The sequence below is a fragment of the Vespa crabro genome, chromosome 6 (genome assembly GCF_910589235.1).
Source record: "Vespa crabro chromosome 6, iyVesCrab1.2, whole genome shotgun sequence".
NCBI lineage: Eukaryota > Metazoa > Arthropoda > Insecta > Hymenoptera > Vespidae > Vespa > Vespa crabro.
Window position 1 is genome coordinate 3772028 of NC_060960.1, and position 22167 is coordinate 3794194.

Below are 22167 nucleotides of genomic sequence, written 5' to 3' on the forward strand. Positions count from 1 at the left end.
GCCAGGGAAACTATTACGTCGTATTTTTTCTTCTGATCAATAATTTTGTGTTTATAATTCTGATTGATCGATATCTTATATTAAATTTTCATATATACTTATACACATACACATATCTATGGATATTTCATACACAATACACTTTTACTTTAATCCTGTCTAATATGATCATATATTTCTCAGATTTCCAAGAATTCAACGAGCTAGAATAATATGGTATCAAATTTGTCGGTTTTATATACTTCTCTTCATATGAGTACAAGTGCGTCTTTTTTTAATAACATAGAATGAGATCTAACAGAGGAAAGATAGCTAACAACAGAAATACGCATTAATTTGTATATTTCCAAGAAATTCTCCGAGTAAAACAAAAACAGTTGATCGTTCGAACTATCTCAAGGATAAGAGATCTTTATTTTTATCTAGTATTTCGACAAGTAAAAATCTACGAAAAGCGTCAAGTGATTTCGTTTTAATTACGTATTTTATTAATAAACATTTTTATTTCAATTTTATCACGATTAATAGTGTAGAAAGTTTATCGTTATAGGAATGTGTATACTTTTTAGTTTATTAGTCATCATGTTTACTGCTACAGTTATTGTTTTATTTTAGAAAATTTATTTGATTTTTATTAATAGTTGGGTCTCCATATGCAGCTACTTCCAAATGGTGAGACCTAGGTTATTGATATTGTTTAAGTTTGTATATTTAGATATAAATTAAATGTTTTTGAACATATAGGTGCATATTTTGATACATTTAAAAAATACTTGACCTGTTCAATTCATAATTAAATTAAGAATTCAATTTGTAAGATATTCATTATAATTGATACTTTCAGATAATATATTCTCTAATGTGTTATTTTCAGAGGTCATTTACAGGAAATATTTTATTCTTTCTTGTTCTATAATCTCTTATCAGCTCATTAATTCTTACAAATTATTAGAGTCAGTGTTTTCTCGTATTGTTGCTAGTTATTTTTACATTTAAATAAGACGATTAAATATAATTATATTTAATATAAATCCGTAAATTAATGTCAATATATATGGAAATTCGTGAAGTAAAAACAGTGTTTATTCATAATATATTTGATTTATTTTTATAACTTTAAATAATCTGATTAAATAAAATTAGATTCAATATAAATTCGCAATGTAAAGTCAGTGTTAGTACAAATTCTTCATAATCCTGAGGCAGGATACTCATTGTGCAAAGAATCAAGATAGATTACAGTAAGTAAATTTCTTTTTTAAACATTTTCTTTGCCCGAGAGGCTGACTTACATCATTGAAATAGTATATCCAAGAGATTAATTCTTTGATAGCGTCTTATTCAGGCAGATAAAGATGGAATCTATTGTACTCGAAAGGCACAATAGATTCTCACATGGTAATCTGACTTCATCTGGAAGGTAAAGTAGAGATGATGTTTGCTTTAATTATCCGAAAGGTAATTAAAGTCTTGTAAACAAACAAACAAACCATAAAAAATAAAAAATAAACAATCATAATTTACGTTGTGTCATGGGCTAGTCTTGAAGTTATTATTTGAGAAAGGACCTGTGGATCTGGTCCCAGAAGAGTCTTTGCGGAATATACCAGGTTTGGGAGCCACATGGATCCCAGGAGCAATTGGTGTACTGAGAGACGTGACCAACAGCCAACATAAGATTTTGTTTGGGGTTATTGACAGGGAGACCACGATCGGCAGTTCTGAAGCTCAGATTAGTGAAGGGAAGAAATACCCTGCTAATAGTCTGCGCAGCGAGGACAAGGGTTCTCTGTTAAAGAAATATCCACGATGTCTATCAAACTTTTGAAACAAATCGCATACTATCTGTAGTCACGAGGTTATTTATCGATATTATATCTGGATGACCTTTTATGTCTCGATAGGTCAATAGAGAAATGCAGGGATAATCTTAGTCAAATTACCTTGCTTTGCTCAATCGTTTGGGTTTTGTTATCAACCTTAAAAAGTCATTGTTGTTACCTGAGACTAGGTGTAGATACCTAGGTTTTTTACTAGATTCATCCACCATGAGAATTGAGTTACCTGAAGAGAAGAAGGTGGCTCTTCTATTTCAAATGAGTAATTTTGAAAAAAGGCGAATTTTTAAGATTCGGGACTTTGCTAAGTTAGTTGGATCTTTGGTAGCATGTTATCCCGCCGTTGAATATAGTCTATTACATTGTAGACTGTTTGAGAGGATTAAGGTTCGGGCCTTAAATAATAATGGAGGTAGCATTTGATGCTACGATAACGATGCCTAGATTTGTCCAAAAAAATTGGAATTGGTGGAAGAAGACCATATCGGTTTTTAAGAAATATCAAGGAATACAAATTCATCAAGGTTATTTTTGCGGATATTTTACTGTCAGATTAGAGAGCTTTCTGTGGTAGTGAGAGTGCCTTATATTTATAGATAGCTTTGCAGTTTACGTCATTTGAAGAAATTATATATAGAATCAATGCAACAAATAGACAACAAATTGATCGATTTTTAACCTAACAAAAGATTAAATTATTTCTGATGTGTTTTAGATAATAAGGCGATATCTTCCTAATATTAAATATTCTTATTATCAAATAATGTTTAATAAGATATATAATCTTTATATAATATATACAGGCTATCACTGCTTTTTATTTTTAGTTTCAATATGAACCACATCAAAATATGCATATCTGAGTTTGTGTTTAGGAATGAAGTTTGATAAAAAATAATCAAAATGCTCTATTCCATCGCATTTATCGGGTAGATAGGTTAATATCAAACGTATTCATAAATTTTTTCTAATCTCCATTGACTCGTTTCACGATTGATTTTGTTTTTACCTAATTGTAAAAATTATTAATAGATATGTAATGTTGAGCAATGACTGCATTTAAATTCAATCAAAATTTACTTCCATGATGATTTATTTTATCGTTTCATTTTTTTCCTGGATATTTGTCTTAATGAAAATTATTTCGTTAGTTATTAACCTTAGGCCTATATATTTATTTGTCAAAAAAAAATTCTATTTCTCCTTTCTTCTTAATGACAAAATTGTCGTGGATGCTGCTGTTAATGATCAAACAGCATTTACGGGAATTATTTCGAATACGCGAATCGATAGAAGACGAAATGCCGTGTAGAATTTTCCTTATTATTTTAACTGCATATATATCCGCTCTACATTCTCCCTGTAGGAAATAACTGCTCATAGCAATCCAGAGAGGTTGTTTCGACCTAACTAAAATGGATCGATGGATCCAATCTAAATAACACAAAAAATTTCTATAAGCGTTCGATTAAATGAAAATATTTCAAATATTCTTTAGGATATTGTTATATATTATCAAAATATTTATATATATGTATATTCGAATAGCACTACTTTAAATGTTTATTTTTTTATTTTTTGAAGGCTTGTCTGTGGTGTATCTTACACTTAATCCCTTTCATTGTATTTTCATTCCAAAATAAAGATTGATTCACAAATTTCAATTCAGTTTCAGCTCAGTCTACATTCTGACTTCGTAATTCAAATTAGAGGTGTTGCGTATGATGAATCAATGACTGAACTGATTGTAAGATTGAATGGAAATTATATATATATGTATACATTTAAATTACAATTATATACAATAATGTTAAAATCAGTGAAATGTGTGAATCAACCTTTATTCTAAAATGAAATATGTAGTACAGCGTATAATACACATATTTTTATTATCAATTTTTTTATAATTATATTACAAATTTTTGGGGAGTAGGAATAATTATCGAAAGACAAAAAGAAAAAGGAAGGATGCATTTTTTGTTATACTTCACATTTATTCTATAATCATTAACAGGAGGTAACCATAATGAAATGGCACGACAGACGCGATAGACACGATAGAAGCTTTAACTTAGGGTGCAAAGAAAAGAATAATATCTAAGAAAACATTCTTAACCCTCTAAAATATTATATAATTTTTAAATCAGGCATTCATATATCTGTATTTTTTTTTAAGTCTTATTTCATTTTTCACTATAAAATTAATTGTTACTTCGTACCCGAATATTAACATTTATTGAGTATAGATTAACTTAGTATAGTTATACTAATATAAGTTATAAGTTTCACATTGTATAATTTTTTTTAGATATAAAAAAATTAAATTTTAGAGAGTTAATTCGTAATATTCAAAGAAGAAAAAATAAAGAGTTACATTAGAAGGATAGACAAGAAAATCGATATTGCATTTGAATCGCCACACTTAAAAGCTATTAATTAATTAAAACAAGCGAACGAAATAAATAATAGATAATAAAATTGACGACAAAGTCGTAGCGTGGCAGAGCGAATAGAGCAAAATAGGAACGGATTGAACACAGAGTTAAATAAAAAATAATAATAAGAACAAAAAAAGAAAAGTTCGGGTAATTCAGACGTTTTAAACGAATCCCTCGTTAAATTGTATTACTGATTAAAGATAAATTCTGTATTGTTAAATTACGTACAATTTCCTTAATTAAAATAATTAATCTTATGAACAATATATACTCACACGAGTCATTATAAAAACTCTTAACATTTTCGAGTATTCGACTTGTCAATTTTCTCATGAATCTTTCGTTAATTAATCCAGAACTCCTTCGTTCAAATTTCTCTTTTCATATGTTTCTACGAAAAGAGACAATACCCTATACACACACACACACATATATATATACATACACATATCTATATATATGCATATATACATATATGCATATACTAATAGATATATACAAATTTGGAAAGAGAAATAAAGAAAGGCAAGTTATTTACAATTGCTCACGAGGATATTGTATCGGAATCGTTTTTATCGATTTCTCGCGTCGATTTGGATCAACGATCACAACGGTGTCGACTTTCACTTTAACTCGAGAGGCGACAATGTGTTTTCGCGTATCCAGTGTTTCCACTACATTTGCCTTGGATCTCCTTTGTCTTTTACATCCTCTTCTTGAACTGGAATAGATTAGCTTCTTGTCGTAAATTTTGAGAGAAACTTCCACGTCTTTGCGATCTTTTGTTTCGATTTGTACTCATACAGGAAACGAAAAAATAAAGAATCTTTCGAATCATTCGTCGTTACTTAACTTCTACGTTATTGTCTGAGAAAGAAACAAAGAAGCGCATATTTTTCCTTGAAAATAATTAGTTGTTCTCATAGAAAATTATTTAAATGAGACTGTATATTTCTTTTGTTCAGATTTACCGACGTGTTTCTTTAGAAAGAAAACTCGTCGGAAAAAAAGTCAGTAAAAAAGTACGGTAGAATAAAAATTGATAAATATATCGTTATGTTAATCTTTTGATGTTAAACGTGTCTTTAAGCAGTTTAAAATTTTCGTAAAATTATATCTCTATTTTTTCCATTTCGTTCATTTTGTTTGTATGCTTTTAGGGAGAACTTTTTGAACGTACAAATTCGTTGAAAATAATAGTACCTTGGCGTAAGCTTTCTTTAGAAGTTAGTTAGCAAGGTTCATGACGATAGAATGTCAGTGATTGCCATTATGTTTGACGTGATCTCTCAATTTACACTCGTTTCAACAGTTCTTAAAATTCCAAAAGACGAAGAAGAAAACGGTACCAGAGAAGAAAATTGTTCGTAATCATCAAAGAACGAACAACGGAAGAAGCAGTTCATATTCTAAACCAGTAAGTTACCATCTTGGCAGGCTGGTCCCTTGCTGGGCCAGTTGCAGGCATCGGCATTGTTGTCGAAGGTTAAATGCACCGGACAATTAAATACATGAAGAGTGAATCGTTTTTTCCATTCGTCCCAGTGACAAGCGTAGAACTTGTTACAGAAGTTTGGATGTCTGAAAAGGCCAGGTCTGGCACAATCATTGGGGCCTTCAAGAATCTTATCGGCTTCCTCAAGAGCTTTTGAAACGAAGCTATTAAAGCTGGTTGATGTAGCAATTGAATTGGTATTCGAGCTACCTTGTTCCAGTTTCTTTCCTGATCTTACACCGGGAATATAACTGCGATTAATAGAGGTGGATATACTTGGTAAATAGGTTGAGGAAGGTTGAGTGGTTTCAGTGACGGCCTTATTTTCAATTTTGAAGGGTTTCGGCGAGGAGGAGTCGTAATTTGTAACATAATCGTATTCGCTCGAGCCATCATTTTCGAGATCGACATAGACATCTGACTCATCGTAATTGGCAAGATCTATTTGACCCTTTGACGAGTCAATTAATTTCTTACCAGGACCACGAAGATTTGCAAAAGGATCAGCTTTGCAAGTGCACTCTGCACCGAGTTTGCTAAGAAGTAACGGATGAAGATCGCTCCACTTAACAATAACCTTGCCTTTGCTTAGAGCTGCAGTTGTTTTCATACTTATTTCATAAGATGGTGTTACTGATGATGTTTTGGTGTAACCACCTGAATAAGTCGTTATAATTGGTGTACTTTGCGTTCTCGTTGATCCTACGTAAGATTGGCCAACTGAAGACGAAAAAGATGATTGTTTCCTGCTTGATCCACTGTAAGTTGATCCTGTAGAACTTGTACTGTCGATTCCAGTGTAAGTGTCATACACACTAGGAATATATTTGACTGTTCCTCTATTGTAGTTATTGACAAGAGTCTTTACTTTATCCCGAGAAATATCCAAATTCGTTGGTGATCCTCCAAAAGTGGTGCTCGATCCAAATGATGTTTTCGTTTTTGACGTGTAATCTTGGCTAGATGATGTGTCATCGATTATCGAAATAGATTCTGGAGTAGTCTGATCGTAAGTAATATCAGGTATTGAGATTGGTTTCGTATAGGTCACTCCGATAACAGAAGACGACGGTGTAGTTGATGATACGTACTGAAAAAAGAAAATTTCTTCGTTATATTTCACAAACTTGTACATTTCTAGAATAATAAATTCTTAAATAGATCATCAAACCTGTGGCCGTATACTTTCTGTGGATTGCTGAGGAATTATTGTCGAGGGTGTAACACTTTCTTCAAATGGTTTGTTCCCTTCTGTATAAGTATATCCATTAAAACCATTTGAGACAGATGGTATAGTGTTACTAGGTACATATTGAACCTAAGAAACAATAAAATTATTAATTATTATTATAATATAATTAATTATTATTATTATGATTTAAGTTTCATTTGATTTGTGCCATATCATGATAAAGTAATTGTAATAAATTCAACAAATTGCATGAAATTATCACAAAAAATATAAATGCACATCGAACATAAAATCTTACCTTTGGTCGCAGTGTTACAGTTGGTTGTTTGTAAGTTCCAAATATTGTCGATGGCCTTGACTTTCCAGGAACATATCCAGAAGATATAGAGGCTGAAGGTAAAGTGGTAACAGAAATGTGATCAGTTTGATTATATAAACCAGTTGATTGGAGGGAAACTCCGGTTTCGAAGACAGATTGTGCATGCGTGGAAAGAGATCCAGTATTGAAGCGACTATCCTTATAAGTGTATGTATCGCCGGTCAAGCTCACTGGAATAGAAGTTGTAGAAATGACAGTTTTGTAATCGTTATCGAACACTGGTTGAAGGGTAGATACGGATATTGGAATTTTAGATGCTTCGAAAACTGTTGTCTTGTAGTTTTCAAGTGTAGGTCCAGTTGTGTAAATTCCTGAGGATACTGTAGGTGTTGATTGTTTATGTTCAACAAATCCTGTTGGAATTTGTCCAGTTACGAAGCCTGGCTTGTTGTACGTGTTTACTACAGTAGATATAGGTGTTACCCCCGCAGAATCCACAATCGTTGGTGTTTGATAAATTCCAACATCGAGGTAAGATGGTGTCGTTACTGTATAAGGCACTTTGCCATTTGTGGAAGAAACTGAACTTGACGTAGAAGATTGTATACCACCAGTATTTTCATAAATATTTGATACTGAATGTGATATAGCTGGACCTAAAGTGATTTTTGATGTGTCGATGTGTGTAGCATCTGGTGCTTCGGTTGATGTAGCTACATTTGAAAAGATCTTAGACGTTTTCGTGTAACCGGCAACATTTCCTTCGAAAGCATTTTCTCCAATTTTATCATAATTTGTTGTAACTCGTTGACCAGTACTAGCGACATAAGATCCTTTACCACCTAAGCTTGCAGTTACATAACCTGTCTTAGTGGGTCCTGTTTTCGTAAATCCGCCTTGAGTGAATGTATCAGATTTTATTGAAGAGTATCCTGGGGAACTTATTTCACCTTGAACTCCATGCAATCTATCTCCAGATACATTATCGGAAAGCGTACCGATCGATGTTCTGTAATCTGTAAGATCACTTTCAGTATACTTAGTGGTAACAAGACCGTTATTGAATGTAATGGTACCACGACCTCCGTTGTCATGGTACTCATTTGTCTTATAACTTGTACTTTCAGTGATTGAAGGGGTTACTAACCCTACATTAACCGAACCTTTACTATCACTATAAATTGATGATCCAGAATCAGTATAATGATGACTTCCTATGGAGCCCCCAACAGTAGTACCTTCTTGAACAGTTCCACCTACTACAACACCGCTAGAAGTTTGGCCGGTTAAGTGAACAGCTGGGGTATTCTGTCCATGTAGGATTATACCAGAAGTAGGAGTACCACTTAATGAAACGCCTGGGGATATGGATCCGTGCAAGAAAGTACCTGGACTAGCTGATTCGGAGTAAATAGTTTTAACTCCATCACTCACAACATAACCAGGAGTACCAGTTTGTGATTTTACATATCCTGGTTGACTACTTCCAGTGATAACAGCACCTTGTTGTGTTGATCCTGTTAATATTGATCCAGATATATCTCCTTGAGTAATAAGAGATCCAGAAGAGGAGTCATCAGTGACTATGGCTCCTTCAATATTAGTACCAGTAACGATAGTGCCAGTGTTTGCTTGTCCAATATTATAACCATCAGAATAACCAGGATGTTCATAAAATGTGCCAGGTGTAGGCGAAGTTCTATCAAGCATTAATGTAATATTCAAATTACTTCCTGTAAATCTATTTTTACCAAAAGTGCTTGTTACTCCAGTACCACTGCTATGACTTGTTTTGATTCCAGATTGACTAGAAAATATAGGACCAGAAGATACTGTGTGATGAGTAATGTATGTACCTGCTTGGCCCGGATAATTTGTAAATACTGATGATGTAGAAACAGAACCAGCTTTTCCACCACTCTCGGTTTCACTAATGCCTTTTACTGAATTACTACCTGTGACATCATTCTTATAATACGGTATTTCACTAATAATTTGTACTGGTATAGTATAATTAGGTAATTCGGAATCTTTAGAATTTCCAAAATATTGAGAATTGCTACCTCCATGGCCACGTATCAATGTCGATGTTGTACCATAATCTCCACCTTGTAATACTCCTGGTACAACTTTTTCACCTACTACCGATTCACCAGGGTAATTTGTACTTATCGACGTTGGTCTTGTAAATACATTACTAGAATCTCCTAAGTGGCCCGCACCAAATGAACCTGTATATTTTGTTTTCGTTGAAAAATCTGATCCTGTATATCCAGATCCTGTATATTCAGATCCTGTAGATCCTGAATAATCAATTATTCCAGGTTGTCCGATTTCAGACTGTCCGATATCAGAGTGTCCGATTCCAGTTGAAGATCCAGAAATAGAAGAACTTTGAGAATATCCTGTACTTGAAGAATCAGTATACCCACGTTCAGACGATCCTGTATATCTTCCTTGCCCTCCTGTTCCTTTCGTTATTCCTGAATATAATGTGCTGTCAGAATAACCACCAGATCCTTTCTGATCGGTAAAACCTTGTGTATCCGAACTTATCGACCCTGTATATCCTAAACTGGAATCAATTCCTCCAGATCCTCCTTTATAACCAGTATTAGTTGACCCAGAGTATCCATTATCTGTTATGGAACTTCCAGTATATTGAGAATCTAATCCAGCATTAGTTAATCCAGAATATCCATTACCTGTTATGGAATTTCCATTATATTGGGAACCTGATAATGTACTGGTCGATATGGTATATCCACCAATATTTGATCCTGTAGAACCACTGCCAGCCTGGATCGTACTACTAGAACCTCGGTATGGACCATTCGTTCCTTGCGAATATTCCGTATTAGGAGATATATGATCACGCGATTGTGAATAAGTTGTAGAACCTGACAAACTATTGCTACTTTCCGTATATCCTAATCCTGTATGGAGCCCAGTTGTAGAACCCTGATAAACGTTACTTAATGATCCTGATGATCCTGAATATCCAGATTCATTAGAATTTGTTTGAATTCCAATATATTCTGTGCTTGTTGAATCTTTATATCCACCGGATACACTTCCTGTATATTGTCCACCAATTTCATGTGAACCAGTAATTGATCCATATCCTGTGGCACCACTAGTATATCCTGATCCAGTTGAATATTCTCCAGTTACTTTTGAGTAATCTGTATTCAAGCTTGATTGTCCAACGTTAATTTGTCCAACGGATGAACCAGTAAATTGTGTACCAGATGAACCAGTAAATCGTGTGCCAGATGAACCAGTATATCGTGTGCCAGATGAACCAGTAAATCGTGTGCCAGATGAACCAGTAAATCGTGTATTGGATGAATCTGTGTATCCACCAGCACTGGTTTCGTAATAACCTTCACCAGTTGTTCCTGAAAATCCGTCGGGTATTCCACCGGTAACAAATCTACCTGCACCTTGAGTAGATGATCCACCATTAAAATGAATGTCATATTCGCTTCTTGTATAGCCCGATCCAGAATTTGAGCAACTAGGTACCAACCAAGGCCACTCGCAAACTAATTTGTCCTGATCAAAGACCAAGTCATACGGACAACGGAATTCGAAGGCCATCATTTCTGGTCCACCTATTATAAAGTTCTTACGTAAGTATATAACGAGTGTTATTTAATAGAAATACAAATAATGTGTTATACCTAAATCAATGCAGGCAAAAAACCAACGACAATTTCGTGGATCAGCATAATATCCTGGTTCAGGAGGACATTGAAATCTAACTTGAGAAGCAGGTGCCACTTCGCTGCTTCCAGGACATGGAGATCCTTGAGACAAAGATCCTGGCCAAACACAAACTTCTGTACGCTCGTCGAATGCCAATCCAGCTGGACAATCAAATTCGAAGACAGAGTAATTCTCTATGTTTTGATTAAATTTGACACATCGATAAAATCTATGAAAAAAAAAGAATAATTTATAGTTTTCTATATTTATCAGTTAAGCTACTAACATTGAAATAATCACAACCTATTGCAACTTTTAGGATGCACGAAGTAGCCTTGTCTTGTACAGATAAATTCAGTTTGGGTATTTTCACGTACTGCACGAATATGTCCCTCGGTATCGACTACTCGAACCACTCTATAGCCAGACGATTTTGCTTTATTTGGGTAAGTAATCATTGCTTGCTAAAAAAAAATGAAAAAGTATAATAGGTTGACAATAAGTATCAAATAATTAACAAAAAGAATGTTTCAAGGAAAAACATTTTTATCATGTAGTACATATTTACATGAAGATCGTCTTCTAATGAAGTGAGCACAGCGTGTCGCGACTTTCTTTTAAAATTCGTAAAAGATTGATAGACATCATGAGTGATTGTTTTTCCGCAATTACTTTTTAAATCGTTTTCTATCTCCCAAATACCCAAACCGGCGAGATCACGTAGAATTACATATTTTCCCTGCAAAAAAACCGATCATATAATATCATGAAAGGAGAAAGAAAGAAGACAGACAGACTTCACTTCAATATACTTTAATGCCCGCAGAAATTTTGTCCTCAAAAGCGATCCATGTTTTGTTTTTGAAAGCGTATGGCCCCGTGAGATCCTCATCCCTTTCTATTGTCCATTCTCCGTCATCCATCGATTCGCAAAACTGAAAGTAGTAACAATAAATTGCTCAACGTTTTTTAATCCTGTTATCGATTTTACAATACTACAATCTGTAGTATAGTATATTTAAATATTATGCTAATTTACATTCTAAATTGTTTTTTTACCTCTTTCCTATCGATGACAGTCGGATATTTGTCCTCGGTACGTGACCTTGGTGCGTTCTCTGTCTCATTCTTCAAATTGAATCTATAAGCACTGGCTGGCATCGAAATCAAGAGCTTTCTCTTTGGCGCTCCTAATCCACTTATCAGATCAACTAAGCTATCCGTGTTGAGCATGTCAAATAGACCCATCACACGGGAAGGATGGAAAGTATAATAGATTTCGTCTTCGTCCACTAAATAATGAGATGCGATCGTAAATAGATCCACGTATCTATTTAAAGAGAAAAAAATAAATTATATTGCACTGATATTTTACATATGTCCATTCACATGCATTCTTGTATACGATTTGAAAAAGAGATTGAGGAAGACAGGAAATACATTTCCAAATATCTTTTTCATACAACTAATTCAATTGTCATAATAGATGTTTTCTAGTGACATTATAATTATACTCGTATTCCGGAATGTAGCATTCTTTAGGATGTTTGTTAGATGCTACAATAGTGAAATGACTTTGAAATTAAATTAGAAAAAACAATGAGTCTATAATGAAAAAAGATCGATGTACATATGTAGATATTCATGATATCGAAACTACGTGGCCTTGTTCTAAAGAATGAGATAGCGCTACGACTTCGTTTACATTTTGAATATTACTTCGAATAAGCTCTAAGCTCATTCATATTCAGCGAATACCCCGAATAGTCAGATTGTCTTTGTGCGATATGGATCATCCAAGTATGATTCAATTAAATGAACAACGAACATAAGTACAATAATCCTCGTACGTGAGTAATCTTACAAGTGGTACAAGGATAAAAATATCTACCAGAACGCCCGATAATCTTTTCTTTTTACTCCTGTTTCCTTTACATTTTTCTAACATAATTTCTTCAATTGTACAAAAACTAGTTAGGACATTAAATAAATTGCATTTCCATGCCATTTACTCGCATAGTTCTACTTTTATTATATTCGTAAAAGTTATTAATTATATGAATTTATAAGAAATATGTTTCTTACTTCGAAAGCTTCTTTAAATCGAATTGTTTCGCCAAATTTTCTGGTTTCGTTGGTAAGGACATCAGTATCCTTTTGTCAATCGACTTTCGTACCATCTCGTCTTTGAGACCCTTGACGAAATGATAAAGACGTTCCTTTGAACCTGCTGTGACATTTAATTCTACACCATCAACCTTAAAAAAAATAGGGAAAATATATTCAGATTTATATTTCAAAATTTATACTTCATCATCGTAAATATTAAGTAAAAATAAAGTAATAATGATAGTCGTCGTTATTTGTCCTTTTTGTCAGTAATTATATTGTCAAGAATTTTGAAATATTAATTTTATGCCTGAATATAGATAACACTACAAACACCGTCGATAATGTTGTTTGCGATAATCATTTATCAATAAAAAATTTATTAAGCTTCTGTATAGACGACACATTGAATTTTTATGTCGCGTTTCTACGAAGCGTAAATCACAAATGTGAATTGAACGCTTTCGTGAACTACGATTCATGTGACTATTGTGAAGATCACTTGTGATGTCAACACAGCTCCATAATCATATCAGGATCGAATCGGTTTGATTTTCAGTCGTAGCAATAGCAAGCGTAAAACAGGATGTTTATACAGATAATGATATTTTTTAATTGTTTTCACTGTCGTGAATGAAAAATTCATATCTTATAAGAACACGGCATTATATATGCACATGTAACGAACCGGTTGCTAGCTACAGGGGCTTATAAAATTTCTTATTGACAAAAGCAATATTATCGACGATGTATAATATATTGCCTATCTTTAGGTGCTATAATTAACTTTCTAAACATAAGTGATTAATAATTATATTAAACCAAGCAATAAACGATTAGATTATATTACATAAATTTGATTGCAATTAGAAAATAATATAAACAAATAAAAATAAAATTAGTTTATGACTATATCATTTTATCAGCCTTTTCTTATTAAGGAAAGATATTTAACCTTTTCCAATATTTATTGAATTCTCGATAAAAATTTCAGAAAATATTTACCTCATTTAGAATATTAACCAAACGCGTGACAGCTGTCTGACGACTCATACCGGAAGTTTTGAGAGTGCCTGCAGGATCGTTGATAGAAATGACAAATTGGAGAGGCGGATTCATTTCTTTTAGCTCTTCGCTAAATTCTTGAATATCTAGAAGATATTGAAAATTAATTTCTGTTAATTAAATGGTATGAATTTAAAAATTTTATTTAATAATTTTATTAAATACGCGATGACAATTAAAAAGAAAAAACTTAACAAACAGGTACGATCTAACGTCGATTAATGACGTCAGTCTAAATACGCGTATATTACTTGTCGAGATAAGCAAGGACATGTAGAAGTCATGACATCTATTAGAAAATGTCATCGAAGTACATTAGTATAGTTAGTATTAGTTAGTATTAGTTCGAGTGCGTCTTCGTGAGTAATCTTCTCAATCGTTCAAGAAATACACGAAATAAAATTAACATTTTCTACTAGGGATTTATATTTTGAATTTTATCTCTCTTATATTAATCATTAAAAATAAAATTTATCTTGTAAAAAGTATCGTTCGTTGAACGGATATATAAATATTTACGTTGTGCGATTTGAAAAAAGAAAATCTTTGCATAATTCACATTATAATAATAAAGATCGTATGATTGATTAATTGCATACATTGGTAATCTCAAGGTAGACGATTAGATTGTGGAAGATAGTGGTTATTCTCTTGTCGCAAAGTTGAAAGGAATGTAGAAAGAAGAAAGTAGACTCTCTTATCGCGATTTTTACACGGTCCACATTCACCTTTCAACAGAAGTCGAAAGTACCAGAATCAATTGATAATTATAAGCTTTCTGTGGACTTTCGTTAATCGACTTTATATAATCATATATTATTACAAAATCTTAAAATAATTATCAATATTTCCAAATGAAATTTGTTTAGCGCCAAAGAATAAATTTGATCTGTAAGATGATTACTTCATTTTCATTTTCAATGCTCAAAATATCTAAATATCCATCAGGAGCAATTTATTTAAATCGTTTAATTAAAAAATACCTAGGGCTATAACAAAACTCGTAAAGAAAATTAAACGGATGACGAATAAAGATTTATATTTCTTCAATGTTGCAATAATGTGACGCGTCGAAGTTCACAACGCAGTTACATCATCATAATGATCATTCATGAAGTTACTTAAGTTACAAAAAAACTCATTGTAATTTTTATAATCCTATTCCTCTGAAATGTAACCGGCTTACTTGTAACCCACCTCAATTACTCATCATGCGTATATAGGCATTAAATTTATATCCCGCTATATTTCATAATTTCAAGAGTTCTCGGAATTTCAAGTTCGATCGGAATTTGTGTGTGTGTGTGTATAGATTATTGATTTATTAAAGAGTATGACGACAAGTAATACCTGGTTTTCAAAAAATTACTATGACTTCAATTGGATCGGACAGAGAAAGTAATACTTTTTTATTCGAACTATCCGATAAAGAAAAAAAGAGCACTTTCGAGGTTTCAAATATTTAATTAGCAACGCCCTTGTAGTAATATTTTGCACAGGTCCCGACACTTTCGTGATCGAATGTCTTCTTGCCCCAGAAAAATTTTTTTTATATCTTTTACCTTTCAAAAAAAAAAAATCTTGAAAAAAAGAGAAGCTTGTTTTTACATTTTTAAGGTTTCTCCTGGTATATTCTCATGTTCTCATATAATCTCGTGTCCTTATTTACTCCTCTATCTACCTCTCTCTTCGTGTTTTTTTATTCATAAGGTATGCCACCATAGATAGCTACTTTACCTTCGTTAATTTCCGTTTCATCATAAAGCTTAAGAATATCGCCTTTTCTTATAAGACGCTTATATCAGATAAACGAGTATTCTATTAATATTGTCAAAAATTTTGGCGATTTTGCATAATACGAGAGGTATTGTCCTTCACCGATAATATTAACGCGACTTTTTTTGATTTTATAAAAATACGAGAACTGATTTATTACGACGAGTATCGTAATAAAGATAATGTAACGATGAATTTTTGATTATTTGCAGTTGCGTACATCTACGAAACGTTATGTAGACTGTATCAAAAGAAAGAAAGATAGAGAGAGAGAGAGAAGAAGAAGAAGAAAGGGTCATCAGATGAGAAGATAGAATTATGTCAGAGATTCTTTGTTTTTGTTATTGCTAGACCACGCGTGTCGAGAAACACGAGACGACCTCTTGCGATCGCAGCGGTCTAACGTCACGTCATCATGTCATATTCGTTGAACATATAATATCTATAGAATCTACGATATTTATATAGAGGTAAGAAGGATGTTTTACGTGTCCTCGCGATAAATTATATCACGAAGGAAATGAAATACCGATCCATCTCATTTCAAAGATAACAAACGACGTAAACGTGTTTGAGAGTAAATATACATCTTATGAAAGAGCGAGAGAAATACATATAGAAATATAAAGGTTAGCGATGTGTATCCTAAGCTATATCTTGTTGCAAGTGCAAGGACGTGACCGCCCGGTGGTTTCAATTGCGGCTGTATCGTTTATGCAATTCCTCAAAGTCGCATAGCGCAACGACATTAACATCAACTTTCAGTACACTTACGCTACCTTTCCAAGAGCGAGAATTTCCAGTAACATTTTTTCTTTTTCTCATTTATTTCGTCATCTTATTTTTTTTCTTCAATCTATCTAAGACAATTTAGTCTAGTTAGACGACGATACCAAAGGACATCGATTACAATTACCATTAGCAATTCGAATTTGGAATCGAAAAGAGTTCGATTCTTATTGTCCTTTATCGATTTAATGGAAACGCGTTCGTTTCACGAAAACGGGCAATAGACTTACTCAAAACTATATCGAGCTAATGACTCATGTTCGCTGCGAACGTGGGCGTCCGGTCATTGAATTTCGCAAGCTTCTCGATGAGTAATCGATTTGTCGTTTGGTTCAATGTACGTAAGTAGTTTTATATCAATTCGATAATATTAAACTGCATTTCGTTATAATAGAATTTTGAGATATTTTGTTTTTCAAAGACTCACCCGAAATAGAAAGATTTTGTATATCATGTCCTTGATGTACCAAAGTGGTGCACTTACAAATCGAATCACTGAGTAGATTCACATCTGATTTGAAAGTATAACAAATCACTTCTTTGCCTGGTGAAGTTTTTTGTGTTGGACATTCTGAAAAAAAAGAAATACAAACTTATCATTTTTTTTTCCTCGTAAAAATTATATTTACACTTTACTATTACTTTTATCTTAATAATAAAAATAAACGAACGACTAAAGACGTTCATTCTCATCTTTTCTATTGTCATATATCAATTTTACGCGAGCGACAAAAGAGACGATTTCAAAGGTATCCGTCAGGTACGTTTCACTGTCGTTGACATCATCGACGATTGCATTATACGTGAAGAAGCGTCTATAATGGTCATTTACATAGACTCGCAAACCTGTTGTAGAACATGGACTATGTAAAGATGGGGAAAAATAGCGAATAAAAGGTAAAAAAAGAATGAAAAGAGAGAGAGAGAGAGAGAAAGAGACGCTCGTATGAAGTACGTATTGATTGGTACGTAGACACATATAACGTAGACATCTTTACCATTATTATTAACTCTTGTTGCCGGATATGTTGACTTTGTGAAGACATAACGATTTACATGAAGCCTATTTACATGATCCAACTGTTAATTATAATCTTAGAATTTTCCTTAGATAGACATTTTCTTTTAGCTAGAACCGAAGAAGACAAAGATAAAAATTTTTAAATCAAAAGGAAGGACGAAAAAACACAAAGCTCTTGTAATCTGGAGTTTTCTTTTGAAAAACATTGGAAACAATGGATCCACGCTTGATAGTTACGTCTTCAACGTAACGATCCCCTATTTATCATAAACGGACGGTTAATGGCGCGAAAAGAGATTCTTTATTAAATAAGCAATACAATACGTCGTTAAGTTGTTAACGGTGAAGCGATCTCGCGTTGCTCGATCAATAAGATAGACTGATAAATCATTCTCCTGAGAGAAAGTTCTTTTTACCGGTGATTCTTTCTCTTCGAATTATTATAATGACGTGTACAATGGTGGCACCTGATCTTCGTAGCTAAAAAGAAAGTAACTAATCTACCCCTGCTCACTCTGATTTCTTTTCAACTATTTTGAGTACTTTCTTTAATGTCTTATGTGCAAATTGAATTTTTCGGATAGCCGAAAGTTTGTCTTCAAAATCGAATTTTTGAATGAAAAGAGAATGAATAATAAATGAGATTGGAGAAATTAAAATGAATAAAAAGGATTTCTTTTTCTTTGCTTTCTTTTTTTCTTTTTTTTCTTTTTTTTTCTTTTTTTTCTTTTTTTCTTTTTTTTTTTTTAATTAGAAAGAAAGAAAAAATTTGTTCAGAATGGATTAAAAAATTTATGTAAGTTCATGTTATATATAAAAGTGTTGAATGATTCTAATTATTTTTTAATCACTTTATATTTATTAATTTTGAAAAATTATTTTAATGTTTGTTCTTTTTTTTTTTTTTAATAGTGCGAAATTTTTTGTTTTCGTTGACGTTATCGATTTCCTTAATGGTCACCGACCATCGCAAACGCGTCGATTACACGTAAATGGTATCGTCCTTGTGTCAGACAGCGCGCTCCAGTTGTCGATGGCGTAATTTAACCTCAAGGATTAATACGATTGATCGTCGTGGATAAACGATTATCGTAAAGAATCTAGTTTTGGATCTTCATGTCGGCATTCTCTTTAGAATTCTATTTAGAGAGTCGTTCCACTCATCGATTTCGCAGAAGAAAACAATGACAGGAAAGTCATTGAAAGTCTATTTTAAAAAGATTCGTTTCTTTTACAGTTACTCGAAAACCAATTAAAAATTTCTAATCAGCCCAATGTGAAATTTTTTCTTTCGATATAATAAATATCCTTTAATTATTTTTGCAACGATTTATTACATTTCTTTATAGATCATAACAATGATTTTTTTACGATAACTGCATTAATTGGTAACATCGAATAATTGAAAAAAAAGACAATAGTTAAAATGAAAAAAGACTTACTCGTATTAGATCCAAGACATGCAGGTATAAAAGAAAGAATGATTAGTAGAATCAATCGTGTCACCATCCTATCGATCGCAGGACCCATTTTTACTCTTGTTACCTTCACCAATCCTTGGGGTCTTCAAGTCAATGCTGGAAATTGAAGAAACAACACTCGTAATCTTATTATCGACGTAATCATCGAGATTAAAAAATGATCAACGTTTGAATTTAATACGAAAGATCAAACGGAAAAATTTTCTTTTCTGTATTTTTCTTTTTTGCCTTTTATATATTTATCTATCTTTTATTCTCCGTTCGTTTAAATCTCCTCGAAGACAAGGAATCTCAAAGACGAGGGTTCCTTCGAGTTCGAGCGCGCGTTTCGTACTGAACCCTCGGAGGACTCGTGCTCTCTTAGTAAACCCTACCGATCCGTCCGGATGGAAGCAATCGAGGACCAACAGAATCGGTTCAGGGAGAATCGAGAGGAGAGAGAGAGAGAGACAGAGAGAGAGAGAGAGAGAGAGAGAGAGAAGGAGAGAGAGAGAGAGAGAGGCAGAACAGAGGCCAACGGGACCAGCAGATCACACACGAGATCACGAGGTGGGGTACCGGACTGGCCCAGATCGAGACACTTTCCGTGTTACATACATGTACGTACGCTTCTCTCAGTTAAAAATAGGATCACTCATACGATCGTTACGTTATAAGACTTCTGATTCACGAAGTCCGAGTATATTAAGATTTTTTTTTTTTATTTAAAAGTGTCGCTGCTATTTGGCAAAAAGGATTTTTACCGAATTCACGAATCTTGATCATCCAAGTGACATCTATGTAAAAATATGCTATTACCTTTCTTTTCCTTCTTCTTTTTGAGAAAGAAATAAAAATAAGAAATGAAGAAGATCATTAACGAGTATATGATTTTCTTAAACAATATGATTTCATAAAGGAAATTTAGGTGAGTGCAATAAAAATTGCTTTTATTTCCTAATATCAGATGTACTTTACTTATTCCAAGAAATTGAAATCATGATGGAAACACGTTGCTGACTTACTGACCACAATCGGATATTGTCAAGATCACGATCGTTGGAAAAAAATCTGATACATTACACTTAAGTGTTTACTCACATTAAGTAATAACCAAAGAAGGTAATAAGATGTTAGAACTCTCGATACGTTTAAGAGAATACCATATCTTCGGATTTATAAAATACCATTGAAGATTGAGCATGACAAATGAGATTATTGCTTTCACTTTTAGTGGTAAAAAAAAAATTGACCCCAATCCTCGATAAGGATCATCAAACTATGCATTCGATCGATTCTTATTCTTTTCTTTTCTTCTTTTTTTTCGGTTATTAATTGTAAGTATCATAACTTTACGACAAGATATATCATAAACTTCTAACGATAAAACTAATTAAAGATGATCGAAGATAATTAAGAAACGACACTTTCACTATAAGAGAAGGGATATTTAATTGGTCGCTGGTCTATGCACAAAACGTCATCGATTTAACCAAGCACAAAAGAATGACCGCCACGTTAAACATTCCACCAATGATATTTAGAACAACAGGCGAGATCCTTGTTTTAAAGTACAAATGTGGAGTTTCAGCGTAAAAATGTGAAGTGTAAATGTCGGTGAGAAAGGAAAATAAAATAATACAAAATGAGGATGTCGTTAGTTAGAGGAAGTATAACATCCCATTATCACTATCTAGATCTAGATAGTGATAGTGAAAACTAGTTTTTTTTATGCACTTTTTCAACATTTAATAAACTCTATTATAGAAAGAAAAAAATATTACAATCGAGAAAAAGATTGAAATAGAAAATAGACAAAGGAAGTAACAAAAATAGTATTAATAAAATTATAAAGATTTCTATGATAGATTAAGAATAGTTCGAGGATCGTACCTGTACGATCAGATCTACGCGGCACGACGGATCTTATCGAACTGCAGTTAACTAAGAATCTTCTTTCCCATAATACGACACGTATTTACTTGTATTTCCAGTATCTCTTCACGATATGTGTTAACTATCCTCGGATCATCATTGATAATCATTGACGTATGTAAATGAAGTAGGATCGCAGGCTCTGACCACAGATCCTCTCTCGTACGAGCATTATTACGTCATCAGAAGATTTCGTTCGGTATCATATGTGGAAAAAAGATTTTATGTTTCGATCATGACACAATTATAATAAACGGAAATCATAAGGTATCTAACGTAAGACGTTCTCTTTTACATCCGCATTAATAATAATTGCGACGAGATTATTAACGTCCTTTCCAAACGGATCTAACAACAACGACATTTTCAAAGGTTTCTGATGATAAAATTCATAAATTATATATGTATAATTTATTAATATTAATAGTTAATTCATAAATTATATACGTATAATTTATTAATATTAATAGTTAATTTAAGTAAAACATAAAACCCATTTATTTATAGTACATTAACGATGCTCGAATATTCATACGTAGACATATATTTTTATTCATATTTTTACTTATATGATATATGTACATATTTTCATAATGCAGTCAAAACTAACTATAAATACAGCCAGAAGATTTTTTTTCTTGGAAGTTACAGGTTTCAAAGTATCGATAAAACAGAAAGAGGCGATTAATTCTATGACCGATTTATACCGAGTATTACTACTTGTAAGTGGTAACGGACATTCGTGTCACGCCCCTGACTAATGTAAGTTCGACCACGTTAGAGAATTATGGATCGAGTACGAGGCGAATATAAAAAAAAAATAGAGAGTTTGTTTTATCATTTGACATCTGTCCTCGTAGAAAGCGATCGGCATTATATAGCTATCGAGTGTCGGTCATCGTCGAACGTGAGAACGATTTCAGTTCGTTCGAAACGTTTTAAAATTTAAGATGAAGATTATTGAGACGATAGAACAATCGGGATACTAGATTTCTCAATGAAAATCTCGTGAACTCGCT

General features: G+C 32.9%; 1 protein-coding gene across 2 annotated transcripts; it reads right to left on the reverse strand.

Annotated features, from left to right (window-relative positions):
* Window positions 1-3811: 3811 nt before the first annotated feature.
* LOC124424816 (mucin-19-like) lies at window positions 3812-21164 on the reverse strand. Of its 2 annotated transcripts, none has more exons than XM_046964322.1 (13): window positions 21107-21164; window positions 19196-19330; window positions 17160-17303; window positions 14108-14253; window positions 13079-13251; window positions 12053-12323; window positions 11806-11928; window positions 11562-11732; window positions 11297-11457; window positions 10969-11222; window positions 7262-10899; window positions 6943-7089; window positions 3812-6861 (listed from the first exon to the last, which is right to left on the reverse strand). In XM_046964322.1, the coding sequence occupies exons 2-13, from the start codon at window positions 19281-19283 to the stop codon at window positions 5686-5688; spliced, it is 6492 nt and encodes a 2163-aa protein (XP_046820278.1). In that variant the 5' UTR covers window positions 19284-19330; window positions 21107-21164; the 3' UTR covers window positions 3812-5685. The 2 variants fall into 2 exon arrangements, with proteins under 2 accessions (XP_046820278.1, XP_046820279.1); XM_046964323.1 differs by lacking the exon at window positions 21107-21164 and having other exon boundaries at window positions 7262-9921; window positions 9988-10899; window positions 19196-19740.
* Window positions 21165-22167: the final 1003 nt, after the last annotated feature.

Excerpts from the sequence above, each read along its gene's own strand:
- LOC124424816 (XM_046964322.1), bottom strand. The coding sequence starts at position 19,283 with ATGGGTCCTGCGATCGATAGGATGGTGACACGATTGATTCTACTAATC. Across the intron at positions 13,252-14,107 it reads TGGTTAATATTCTAAATGAG|GTTGATGGTGTAGAATTAAA; the intron begins GTAAATATTTTC and ends ATTTTTTTTAAG. Across the intron at positions 11,458-11,561 it reads CATTAGAAGACGATCTTCAT|CAAGCAATGATTACTTACCC; the intron begins GTAAATATGTAC and ends ATTTTTTTTTAG.